Source organism: Mustela putorius, unplaced genomic scaffold, assembly GCF_011764305.1.
Source record: "Mustela putorius furo isolate JIRA1106 unplaced genomic scaffold, ASM1176430v1.1 tig00003898_pilon_pilon_pilon, whole genome shotgun sequence".
Lineage (NCBI taxonomy): Eukaryota > Metazoa > Chordata > Mammalia > Carnivora > Mustelidae > Mustela > Mustela putorius.
In genome coordinates this window covers 32,151,872-32,164,636 of record NW_025422047.1, presented here as the reverse complement: position 1 = coordinate 32,164,636, position 12,765 = coordinate 32,151,872, and the positions used below count along the sequence as shown (strand labels likewise).

At 34.2% G+C, this 12,765-nt stretch overlaps 1 protein-coding gene and 1 non-coding gene across 14 annotated transcripts in view; one reads left to right on the top strand and one right to left on the bottom strand.

Moving 5' to 3' along the window:
* Window positions 1–12,765, top strand: part of RALGAPA1 (Ral GTPase activating protein catalytic subunit alpha 1) — a 252,447-nt gene that overhangs the window by 23,380 nt on the left and 216,302 nt on the right. For all 13 annotated transcript variants that reach the window (XR_006602909.1, XM_045067877.1, XM_045067876.1 and 10 more), the window contains exon 2: window positions 12,291–12,401. Coding sequence is in view for 12 of the 13 variants with exons in the window: in XM_045067877.1 (XP_044923812.1) it covers window positions 12,291–12,401 (111 nt within the window). In the remaining variant the exon portion in view is untranslated. The remainder of the gene's footprint in view (window positions 1–12,290; window positions 12,402–12,765) is intronic.
* On the bottom strand, window positions 1,286–1,435 carry LOC123388413. The gene has a single exon (XR_006602957.1). It is a non-coding gene; the product is annotated as a U12 minor spliceosomal RNA (small nuclear RNA).

Here is a 12,765-nt window from a genome sequence, read left to right as displayed (position 1 = left end):
AATCCTTAAATTATGTCACCTAACAACATTATTTTTTCCCTTTTCACTCAAAACTGATGTAAAATAGCTAGGAAAAGGTACATTAGTGATACCAAAAATTTGTTGTCATTGTCTGAATCCTTTTAGAACATTAGGTTCGAGATTCCCAGTCACCTTTCCTTTTCCATTAATTGTCTTTAGAACCTTCTTGAGGCAAGTTGCTTTTTACAATAAACTGCTGCTTATAAAGATGCCATTTATTATAAAATGTCTTCAAGGAAAATATGCATCTATTTGATGAATCTGTCTCTTTAAAGCTCTTAAAAATGTTGGGTCTGAGCAACCATTTGAACAAATACATAGTGCTTTGCTAGATTTTAGGCAACTACAAAGGAGTAAAGGAGTTGATGGTACAGTGAAAAAATATGAAATAGTCTAAAAGAGAAAGATTGTAGGAATTTGTACTAGTATTTTCTTTTCCTTATTCATTGTAGTACATTTTCCAAATGTGTGTATGTTTATTTTCAGTATCCAAAAGAATGCCTTTGAGTGTAGGAGGTTGACTTGAGAAATTATTTTCTATTTTAGAGGTCTAGATCCACAATAGTAGTAGCAACGTATTTGGATTATTTCGATTATTCTTCCATTGTCTGACCACTCAAAAAAAAAAAGACATTATTTTATAATAATAGTGGTATATTAATAGCTAGCTAGTGTTTGACCCTGTAAAAGTGAAGGTAATGCATTTGGTTTTTTGTTTTGTTTTTAATTTTTTAAAAGATTTTACTTATTTATTTGACACAGAGAAAGATCGCAAGTAGGCAGAGAGGCAGGCAGAGAGAGAGGGGGAAGCAGGCTCCCCACCGAGCAAAGAGCCTGATGCGGGGCTTGATCCCAGGACCCTGAGACCATGCATGACCTGAGCCGAAGGCAGAGGCTTATTAACCCTCTGAGCCACCCAGGCGCCCCAAGGTAATGCATTTGTTTGCGGTAAAAATGAGTAGTTGGTGATGTAATAGTTTGTAGTTTCTAGACTTAGAAAAAAAGTTCTTTTTTCCCCAGTCTGGTTTCTCTTCTTTTTCAGATTAATTTTTTTCCACACTAGCCTAGAGGTCCTACTAGCTCTAGATGTTTCATATAAATGGAATCATAAAATATATGGTCTTTGTGTTTGCTTTTTTTACTTAACATAATGTTTTCAAGGTTTTAGCATTTAATATTCCTTTTTATGGCTGAATAATATTCAGTTGTATAGATACCACTTATTACCTTCATACCAGTCTGCTCTTTGAGCTTTAAAAGGTGACAGGCAGATGGCCGCTCCCAGGCATCTCACAAAGTATGCAAGTTGCCTTAGGGAATAAGTTGACCCACTCAAAAATTTGTCTCATATTAGCAATGAGAATTTGGATATCACCTAGAATCATAATTTTCCTTACTCATAAATTTAAGGCATTTATGGTGCTTTTGATTTACATTTCCATGATGGCTGTTGAGCATCTTTTCATGTGTTTATTGGCCATTTGTGTATATTGTTTGGAGAAATGTGTGTTCAAATTCTTCCCCCCCTTTTTAAAAACATTTTATTTATTAGAATGAGTGAGAGAGCACACGGGTACCTGTGGGGGGAGGAGCAGAGGTCAAGGGGGAAGTAGACTCCTCTGCTGACCAAGAGGTTGACACAGGGCTCTACACAGGGATCCATCTCAGGACCCTGAGATCATGACCTGAGCTAAAGGCAGATGCTTAATCCACTGAGTCACCCAAGTGTCCCAAAATCCTTTACCTTTTTTTTTTTTTTTTAAAGATTTTATTTATTTATTTGAGAGAGTGACAGTGAGAGAGAGCATGAGCGAGGAGAAGGTCAGAGGGAGAAGCAGACTCCCCATGGAGCTGGGAGCCCGATGTGGGACTCGATCCCGGGACTCCGGGATCATGACCTGAGCCGAAGGCAGTCGTCCAACTAACTGAGCCACCCAGGCGTCCCTCCTTTACCTTTTTAATTTAATTAAATTTCATTTTATAGTTGAGTTCTGAGAATTGTATGTTGTGGATATTAGGCGCCTGTGAAATGTTTTATTTGCAGATATTTTCTCCTGTCTGTAGATTGTCTTATTTTCTTTTTTTTTTCTTTATAGTATTCTTTGAAGCAAGAAAGTTGTGGGTTTTGTTGAAGTCCAATTTATTTTTTCCTTTGTTGTTTGTGCTTTCGTTCTCTGAAGTACAAAACAATTGACTATTCAAGATCATGTTTTCTTCTAAGAGTTAGATAATTTTAATTCTACATTTAGACTTTTGGTCCATTCTGTGTAAATTTTTGTATATGGTATGATGAGATAGTGATTCCATCTCATTCTTTTGCACATGGATATTCAGTTGTCCTAGCCCCATTTGTTGAAAAGCATATTTTTTCCCAAAGTGAGTTGTCTTAATACTCATGTTGAAAATCATTTGACCAGGGGCACCTGGGTGGCTCAGTGGGTTGAGCCGCTGCCTTCGGCTCGGGTCATGATCTTAGGGTCCTGGGATCGAGTCCCGCATCAGGCTCTCTGCTCAGCAGGGAGCCTGCTTCCCCCTCTCTCTCTCTGCCTGCCTCTCAGTCTACTTGTGATTTCTCTCTGTCAAATAAATAAATAAAATCTTAAAAAAAAAAAAAAAGAAAATCATTTGACCATGTGAGAGTTTATTTCTGGACACTCAGTTCGGTTCCATTTGTCTCTGTTATCCCAATATCACACTGTCTTGATTACCATAATTTTACAGTAAGTTTTGAAATTCGAAAGTATCCGTTCCACATCTTTGCTCTTTTTATTCTTTTCTTTCTTTTTTTTTAAAATTGAGGTATAATGGACACATAACATTATATTAGTTTCAGGTGTATAGCAGTATGATTCAGTATTTGTATTTGTGGTGAAATGATCATCACAAGTCCAGTTAACACCCGTCACTGTATGCATGATTATAAATATTTTTTTTTCTGCTGGTGAGAACTTTTAACATCTGCTTTTTCAGCAACTTTAAAATATACAATACAGTATTATTAGCTGTAGTCACCATGCTATACATTACATCCCCGTGATTTATTTATTTTACAACTGGAAGTTTGTTGTTTTTTTTCAAAATTGTTTTGATTAGTCTGGGTTCCTGGTATTTTCCTATGAATTTTAGGATCTGTTTGTTAATTTCTGCAAAAAGCCACTTACGATTTTGACAGAGATTTCATTGACTCTTTAGATATATTTGAGAGAGTATTTTTATCTTAACAATATTAATGCTTCTTGTCTGTGACAAAGAATATCTTTCCGTTTAATTCTTTTGTCTCTCAGTGATATTTCATAGTTTTTAGTATTTAAGTTTTTATTTCTTTCACTCCCAAATATCTTATTCTTTTCATGCTGTTGTAAATGGAATTGTTTTCATATTTTCACTTGTGGATTATTCTTTGCTAGTAGATAGAAACACAGTTGATTTTGTATATTCATTTTGTATTCTGAAACCTGGATGAACTTTTTTTTTTTTTGCCCCTACAGATTTTTGTCTGTGTGGATTCCTTAGGATTTTTTATATACAAAATCATGTCATTTGTGAATAGAGATGTAATGTTTCTTCTCCTTCTTCTTCCTTTTTTTTTTTTTTACAATTTATATGACTTTTATTTATTTTTTATATCTAATTTCTTCAGCTACTCCTTCCAGTACAGTGTTGAGTACCAACAGCAAAAGGGGACATCTTTGTTTTTTTTTTGTTTTGTTTTTAGAGGTAAAGCTTCCAGTCTTGTACCAGTCAGTATGAAGTTAGCTTTGGATTTCTCATAGATGCTCTTTATCCAGTTGAGGAAATTACTTTCTATTCCTAACTTTTTGAGTGTTTTTATCATGAAAGGATGTTGGATTTTGTCAAGCACTTTTTCTGTGTCTGTTGAGACAATTATTTGGGTTTTCATCTGTATATTAATATGGTGTATTGCCATGATTGATTTTCCTCTGTTGAACTGATCTTGCATTCTGGGATAAATCCCACTTGGTCATGGTGTATAGTACTTTTTATATATTGCCATATTCAGTTATACAGTATTTTGTTGGGGATTTCTGTATCTATATCAATAAGGGATATTTGTGTATTCTTGTAATGTTTTGGTTTTGGAATGAGGGTGTTATTGGCCTCATAGAGTGCGTTTTAAAGTTTTCTCTTTTTTTGAAGTGTTAATATGAAGCCATTTGGTTCTGGGCTTTTCTTTCAGGTCAGTTTTCCTTATTGCTCAGTCAGTCTTTTCTTATAGATCTACTCAGATTTTCTCCTTTCAGTTTTGGTATTTTATGTCCTTCTAGGAATTTGTCCATCTCATATAGGTTATGTAATTTGTACATTGTTCATAGTATTCCTTTGTGATTTTTTAAATTTCTGTAAGGTTGTTAGTAATGTCCTTTTTTCCAATCCAGATTAGTAATTTTAATCTTCTCTCTTCTTGGACAGTATGACTAAAGTTTTTCAGTTGTGTTTTCATTGATGTTTTGTATTTTTTTTTCTCTATTTCAAATACCTCATTCTTTATTGTTTCTTTCTTTTCTGCATTCTTTAGTATTATTGTGTTTTTATTTTTTGTTTTTTAGTTTCTTAAGGTAGAACATTAGGTTATTGATTTTGAGATCTTTACTTTCATTTAGGCATTTGAAACTGTACATTTTCCTCCTAGTGCTTATTTAGCTGAGTGCCATAAATGTTGTGTTTTCATTTACATGTCAAGGTATTTTCCCCCCCATGAGCGTGGAATGGAATGTCTTTCCATTTCTTTTGGTCATCTTTAATTTCCTCAGTGTTTCATAGCTTTCAGAGTACTTTCATCTCTTTGGTTAAATTTATTCCAAGGTATCTTGTTCTTGATGCAATGTAAATGGGATTGTTTTCTTAATTTTTCTTTCTGTTGTTGCATTATTATTTTATAGTTGGTTAAACTAATAGAAGATAGGAGGCTGCTCTAAAATTCAGGCAAGAGACCCTGAGGTATAAAACTAAATGGTGGGGGGGATAGGGTATAGGGAGAAAGAAATACATTGCAGAAGTAAACTTAGCAAGAAAAATGAATGATTTGTTGAGGGGTGGGTGGTGGGGTGGGTGGTGAGAGTTAAAAAGACGGGGGAATAAATCTGAAATGTCAGAAATCTGAAAAACCAACCTAGGAAGGGAATACAGACGCTAGAGAAGATGAGGGGAGGTGGATTTACTTGGGGGCAAGATGAATGTGAGATACTTGTGAAATTGTAATTGGATAGGTAGTCCTCAGGAGAGGGCATGAAATAGAACCCATGGATTTGAGAGGTATTTGTATATAGATAGAGTTCATTTTGCAATATTTAATGAAGGTGGAAGAAGACATATTTTTGACAGACCCCAACATTTAAAGGGAGGATACAGTGGAAGAAAAGTTGATAATGGAGATAGAAAAATGTAGAGGAAAAAAGAAAAAGGAGTGTTCACCCTCTTTTCTGATCACATCGAAGTTTCAGTTGGTCACTCTTACTAATATTCTCCCAATATTTTTACTTATATTTTCCCTTTAGCACACAATGTCCTGTTTAGTCCTGAACTTTAATATCACAGCCATTTACCTGTCTTGGTAAGTGGCATAAAGTAAGACATAGAATTCTTACCTGCCACTTAGACCAACTTTGTTTCATCCTGGTTTCCTTGAATCTTTTTAGTTTAGTTTTTATTTTGTAATAAACTAAGTGAAGAGGTAGAATGAAGTTAATAGGGACCTATCATTTGAAGTTTCTGGGGGAATTAAGAAAACTGAAAGAAAAGTGTTTGGTTCACTCTTTAGAAAACAGTGGATGTCCAATAAATACTATCTTCTTTCCTTCACGTCTTCACAGCCATATCAGAATTATTTTCTTTCATTGCTGTCTGTTATGAGGAAAGCTGCTTGTACCAATTCACACTAACTATGAAGGGTGTTTAACTTCTTATACTTTGTGTTGGAATGGTTTCCTTTCACAAATGAATTTAATGAGTAAAATTTTAATTATTGTGGTGAAGCAAAGGAGGGTATAATTAACCAGGTAAAGAGAGATACTTTGGGGCAGTATGCATACAAGTGGACTAAATCCTCTGAACTCTTGGTATCTTTCACTGTTTACTTGTTCTGAATCTTAAAATAAACCACCTCAGGCTCTGTGTAGCTTTCAAGTAATGCTTTTTTTTTTTTTTTTTAAGATTTTATTTATTTGACAGAGAGAGAGAGAGAGAAATCACAAGTAGGCAGAGAGGCAGGCAGAGAGAGGGGAGAAAGCAGGTTCCCCGCGGAGCAGAGAGCCCACGCGGGGCTTGATCCCAGGACCCTGGGATCATGACCTGAGCCGAAGGCAGAGGCTTTAACCCACTGAGCCACCCAGGTGCCCCTCAAGTAATTCTTTAAAAACACCATTCACTCTTATCCTTGGGCACCTGGGTGGCTCAGTGGGTTAGGCCGCTGCCTTCGGCTCGGGTGGTGATCTCAGGGTCCTGGGATCGAGTCCCGCATCGGGCTCTCTGCTCAGCGGGGAGCCTGCTTCCTCCTCTCTTTCTCTCTCTGCCTACTTGTAATCTCTCTCTGTCAAATAAATAAGTAAAATCTTTAAAAAAAAAAAACAACACCATTCACTCTTTCAGAATGAGTTTGATTTAAAATGGTAAGGAGGTTATTTTATGCTGTGGCCTACTGCCTGAAGTGTGGCTATTCTAATGTTGATTGAGAGCTGATTTGGAGCCATTTGGTAGTTTAGGATGACCTGGGCAAGTTAGCTAACTTCTCTCAGGTTTAGTTTCTTTATAAAAAGGAGATAATATATTTGTTTCAAAAACATAATTTGGAGAACAAGTAAGGCTATGTATATGTAACTGTAAAAGTGTTATCTACACAAATGTAAAATATAAGTAAGCATAAGTGATTGTAATTGCTTTTGGCTTGTACTCAATGCTTAGCTAATAGTATGATGTTTGATAAAACAATTGATTTTGCTCTTAAATGAAGCATTGTATCTTTGTCTAAATTAGATTCTCTTCACTATGTCTCATTTTCTCTATGCTCATTGTGGAACCCTTGAAGGCAGGAGAATAATTCTTATTGTATTTTATTTTATAGAGTTGAATGAGATTTAGACATAATTACTTTGAGATCATGGTCGCTTACTAATGCTTCCTTTAGTGTTTTCTCTTTTCCTTTTTAGTTCCAGAAGTTATTATCTTGCTATCAGTTGTAACCATAATCACATGTTAGAAGCTTTTCTGCAGTTATTTTGAAACATCAGTTGATAAGGAGATAAGCTACATATCTTAAAACTACTTTGCTTTCTTTGAAATTTTAGTAGGTTTTTACTATGGTTTCTAGCAGGACGTTTGTTATGTGTATCTACTTTTTACAGCAAAGGAATATTAATAACATAAAGCAAACATCTTAAACGTTTGAACAGGAGAAAGGTCCCTAGATTTATTTTGATGAGTTAAATCACTCAGGACAGTTATCAATAGGGAAGTTAACTTGCCTGTCTGCTACATTGTTAAATTCAAAAATGAGCTTGCCATATTTATTCACTTTAATATTGGTTCATTATATAAAAATGAAAATCAGTTTTAATGATTATTTTCTAGAAGTCAGTATTTCTAGTTGAAATTACTTCTTATGAAAATGAATGGAAATTGTCTTGAATCTGTATACAGGCATATGTGGGTTTCTGATTTGCATCAAACTTGAAGATTTTCAGCCATTAATTCTCCAAATATTTTTCTGCCTCTCCTCCTTGGAGTTTTCAATTACTTGTATTATTAGGCCACTTGAAGCTGTTCATTAATGTGCTTTTCAATTTTTTGGATTATAATTTTTCTTTTTCTTTTTTTAAAATTTTATTTTATTTTTTCAGTGTTCTAAGATTCATTGTTTTTTTTAAAAAAGAGTTTTGCATTCTGTTATTACTCTTTTAGTAATAAATACTCTTTTTAGTGGTAACTCAATACATTTCAGTAGCATACTGATATTAAAGTCAGAATTCATCAGTATTTTTATCATCCTTTCAACAAAGATCTTAAAATACTCTTTCTAGCATTTCGGTTTCATCTTTGACATTATTGTCTATTATTTTACTTCCTCCTGGTTGGTAACTTTTGTGTTAATTGTTTGTTTTTACCACTCAGTATTCATTTAGATTTACCCACGCATTTTCCAGTTTCTTGCTCAGGTTTGCTTTTCTCATTTCTATGTGAGTTTATTTCTCTTCTTTCAGAAATCTCATATTTCTTTGCATTTGAGTGAGGTTTTTCAAGTGTTAACCTCTAAGAATGTAGGAAAATGCCTTTTCTTCATTTTCATGTTCATGTTATTGAATAGTACTTTTTAGCTGAGTATAGAACTTTAGATTGACTATTATTCGTCATTAGTTCTTTCAATATAAAGTTGCATTGTGTCCCTGCTTCTGTTGGGCTGATGAGAAGTCTGCTGTTAGTTTTGATATTCTTATGTAGGTAATTTTTGTTGTTTTAATATCTCCATTTTCTTTTTGGTGTTAAGATGTATCCATGTATAGATTTGTATTTATCCTGTTTGGGACTCAATATGCCATTTTAGATATTATTTTTTTGAATACTGTACATTTTCTTCCTGACACTTTTTAGGTAGTCTTATCCTTATCTTTTTCATCTTGTTATTCTCTGTGTTATTTTTGAGTAATAGCTTCAGTTCTGTGTTCCAGCTTCTCAGTTTCCTCCTTTGTCCTTTTTTCCTCTCCCTCTCATTTCTCAACTTATTTTCCTTTTCCCATTTAGCCCCTCTCCCTCTTTTGGAGCCTAATTGTATATTATTTATAATTTATCGATTTGTATTTTTCACCTCTCCTTCTTCCCTTCTTTGTTTTTTTTTTTGTCTGTTTGTTTTATTTCCTACCCTGCTTTCCCCCACTATGTAAATTTAGGGAACTGATGGTCAAAAATATTTAGTAAAAGAGTTTCTGTTTGCTGACTAGTTCATTATAAATAGAGGGAGTCAAAAGGAAATAAGTCTAGGGCGCCTGGGTGGCTCAGTGGATTGGGCCGCTGCCTTCGGCTCAGGTCATGATCTCAGGGTCCTGGGATCAAGTCCCGCATCGGGCTCTTTGCTCGGCAGGGAGCCTGCTTCTCTCTCTCTCTCTGCCTGCCTCTCTGTCTACTTGCGATCTCTCTCTGTCAAATAAATAAATAAAATCTTAAAAAAAAAAAAAGGAAATAAGTCTAATTTTAATTCAGTATCTTTTTAGCAAGTATGTAGTTACCAGGCTTTCCTAACATGCTCTGTGAGAAGGAAATGAAGAGACTGTCTTGGCTTCTAAATTAGGTTATAAAATCTTGAGTTGATTCATGTTTGCTTTTGTTTTGTTTTGCTTTGTTATTGTTCTCTTATTTTCTTCTTACCTCTGGAACATTAGTTACGTTTCAAACATTAACTTCAGGAAATGTAGAGCTAATTATAGTAGCTTATTTATTCTAATTTCATAGTCTTTGTTACTCTAAACTGCTGTGTGGGGAAAAATAGAATACTTTTCCTGTTTTTCTCAGTTGTATATGTTTTTATTTTGAAAGTCTACGAAATATGTTTAACTAGTATTTGATGGCTTCATATCTTCCTATGATGGATAATTAATTACTAGTGTTCTATTCCTGTTACACTGGAGGCTGAATAACATATATTTTAAGTGCGTGGACAGTAGTAGATCCCGGCTGTATGGTTTAAATCCCTGTCTCTGTTTTTTACTAGCTGAATTACTTACTCTGTGCCTGTTTCCTCATCTACAAAATAGGGATAATAATAGTACTTATTTCATAGTGTCATTGTGAGAATTATAGAAAATAATTTCAGTAAATCACATCCAATATGTTGGACATAGAGTGTCTAACATATAGGAAATATTCAGTTTGTGTTAGCCATTATGTTTTTCTAGTTCTGTGAAAAAGTCACACAGGTAGTGTTACTGATAGGAGTGAAATTTTGGTGTTCTAATTACAGTCTAGATGAAGCAATGTTTTGCCTGTCAGGAGGTTATGCAATCTTTTCTAGTATAAAAATTTTCAAGCTAATAAATGAATCTAATAAAGTTAAAATAACCTGTTTTATCAATAATAAAACATATTTGAGTACATATGTGCTGAGCACTGTGTTAGGTTTTGGGAATACTAAGGTAGACACAGTTTATATTCTAAAAAAGCTATAGACTAGTCCTGGAAAGAAGACAAAAAAACACGTAAAATGTAATTATTTCCATAAGATAGAAATGTAGAGAATCCAAGGGAATATAGAGGAGAGGGCATCCATCCTTTCCTTTGGGAGGGCAGAGCAAAAGGGAAAGTCTTGGAAAATTCCACATACAAGATGTCACTAAAAAATCATTATGATTATTCACAGGGTAAGATATTACATGAAAGAGTTTAAAGTGCTATCTATATGTTGTTTACTATTAATTTTATTCTGAAATCTTTTATTGAGCCTTAGAGCATTTCAAGAAATTAACTGATATTTAACTTTAATTTGAGTTTCATAACAATTAATAGTGTATTCTTCATCTCACTTCCAGCTTCATAAATCTTTGCTGTTTTTTCAGTGCCTTTTTAAAATTTATTTTTCATTATAAAAGAAATGTGTTTTTTATTTTTGAAGATTTTTTATTCATTTATTTGACAGGCAGAGATCACAAGTAGACAGAGAGGCAGGCAGAGAGAGAGAGGAGGAAGCAGGCTCCCTGCTGAGCGGAGAACCCGATGCGGGCTTCCATCCCAGGTCCCCGAGACCATATCCTGAGCCAAAGGAAGAGGCTTTAACCCACTGAGCCACCCAGGCGCCCAAAATGTGTGCTTTTTTAATTTTTTAAAAAGATTTTATTTATTTAAGTGAGAGAGAGAGAGAGCATGAGCAGGGGAGGGAGAGGGAAAAAAGGAGAGGGAAAAACAGGCTCCCCACTGAGCAGGGAGCCCCAACATGCGGCTCCATCCCAGGACCCCGAGATCATGACCTGAATTGAAGGCAGATGCTGAAGCAACTGAGCCTCCCAGGTGCCCCAGAAATAAGTCCTTTTTGCAAACAAAATTGAATAATAGGAAGTATATATTAAAAGTAAAAGTTCCCTCTTCCCCTTTTTCTTCAACCTTCTCAGTCCCTGAAAATAACTCAAACAAGATGTATAGTATGTATACGTCTGTTTCTTGCTTTGAATAATAATTTATCTCCTTTACTTTACATTCAAGGCATTTTATGACATATTTCAAGGCTGTTTTTTCAATTTTATTTTTATCAAAATGTTTTAGGCTCTAGCCAAAGTGAATTATTTTTCTGTATCCTGTCATGCTTCCTACTTTCCTCATTTTGTTGTCTTTGCTAATGCCTAGAATGCCCTTCACCGCTTCATGTTCAAAGCCCTTACTATCCTTAAAAGTCTTTTCAAATAAGAAATCCTGTGTTAAGCTTTCCTACTTTCCCTACTTCCACCCCTTTTTAGCTTTGAAAGTAATTTTTGTTTCTAAATTGCCAATGTATTTTGTAACTTCACTTTCAGTACCTAACACTTTCTGATGTGCATATAGCTATATGTTTGATTTTGTGTGCGCTGGACTATACTGACAATTCCTTTAAAGCAATATTATCTGTTCGAGCTTTGTAATACTTAAGTGCCTATTTATAAAGTCTGTTGTTATATGCTTATTTACTGAGTAAATGTGTTTTGGAAAGATAAGATATATAATTATTCTAGAAATACTGATTTTAAACTCTTGGGGATAAGTTGAGAGAAGCATAGCTGTGAATTGAAATTAGAACTTGACTCTTTCTTTGGTTTGGTTAAATACTCAAAATAAATTTCAAATAAATCTCTGAGACATTGTTTTGTATGTGTGTGTTTTTTTTTTTAGGAAACATGATAACCTGATTTAACCTTTTTTTTTTTTTTTAAGATTTTATTAATTTACTTGAGAAAGTTACAGAGCACATAATGGGCTGGGAGGGGCAGAAGGAGAAGGGCACAGGGCTGGATCCCAGGATGAGGAACCTGAGATCATAACCTGAGCAAAGGCACAAACAAACTTACTCAATTGACTGAGCCGCCCAGGTGCCCTTTAACCTGTTTTTAAATTTAAAAATTTTTAAAAACTAAAGTTGTGAGAACAAGGATATAAATAAGTGCATATCTCAAATATTTTAATAGGATAGAATTTTAGGAGCAGTACTTTGACTTTTTTTGAAGGAAACTCACCATTATGATAATTTGCTGAACATGATTTAACATATATATAGTCACTAAAAACTGTTGTTGTTTCCTTTTCAGAGAATGCAGAGTCTATTGATCTTAAACAGTTTTTTGACCAACATTTTTCACATATATATTACGTGTTCTTTGAGAATTTTGTGACTATTGAAGCTAGTCTTAAACAGAAAGGTAAGGTGTTATAATTGGCCCTGACTTATTTTGATGTTTCAAACAATTGTCATAAATATCCACTTGAAAATCAACCCTTGGATGTTGAAATTTTAATGTTATTTCACTTCTTTTGTGAAACATCTTTCAGACACTGTCTCAAAGTATGGGTTAGTAATACTATCTTCATTCTTTTTGAGAAGGCTTACAAGATTTGCTTTTTGCCTGGTCAGATTTATTTACCTGTTTCCTCACTTTTTTTGCTCTGCCCTTAGATGCCTGTGAAGTTTGAGCAGTCATTCTCATATTTTCATTTTCAGAATTTATTCTAAGTTCTCCCCAGTGTATTATTATTATTATTTTTAAAAAGATTTTATTTATTTAT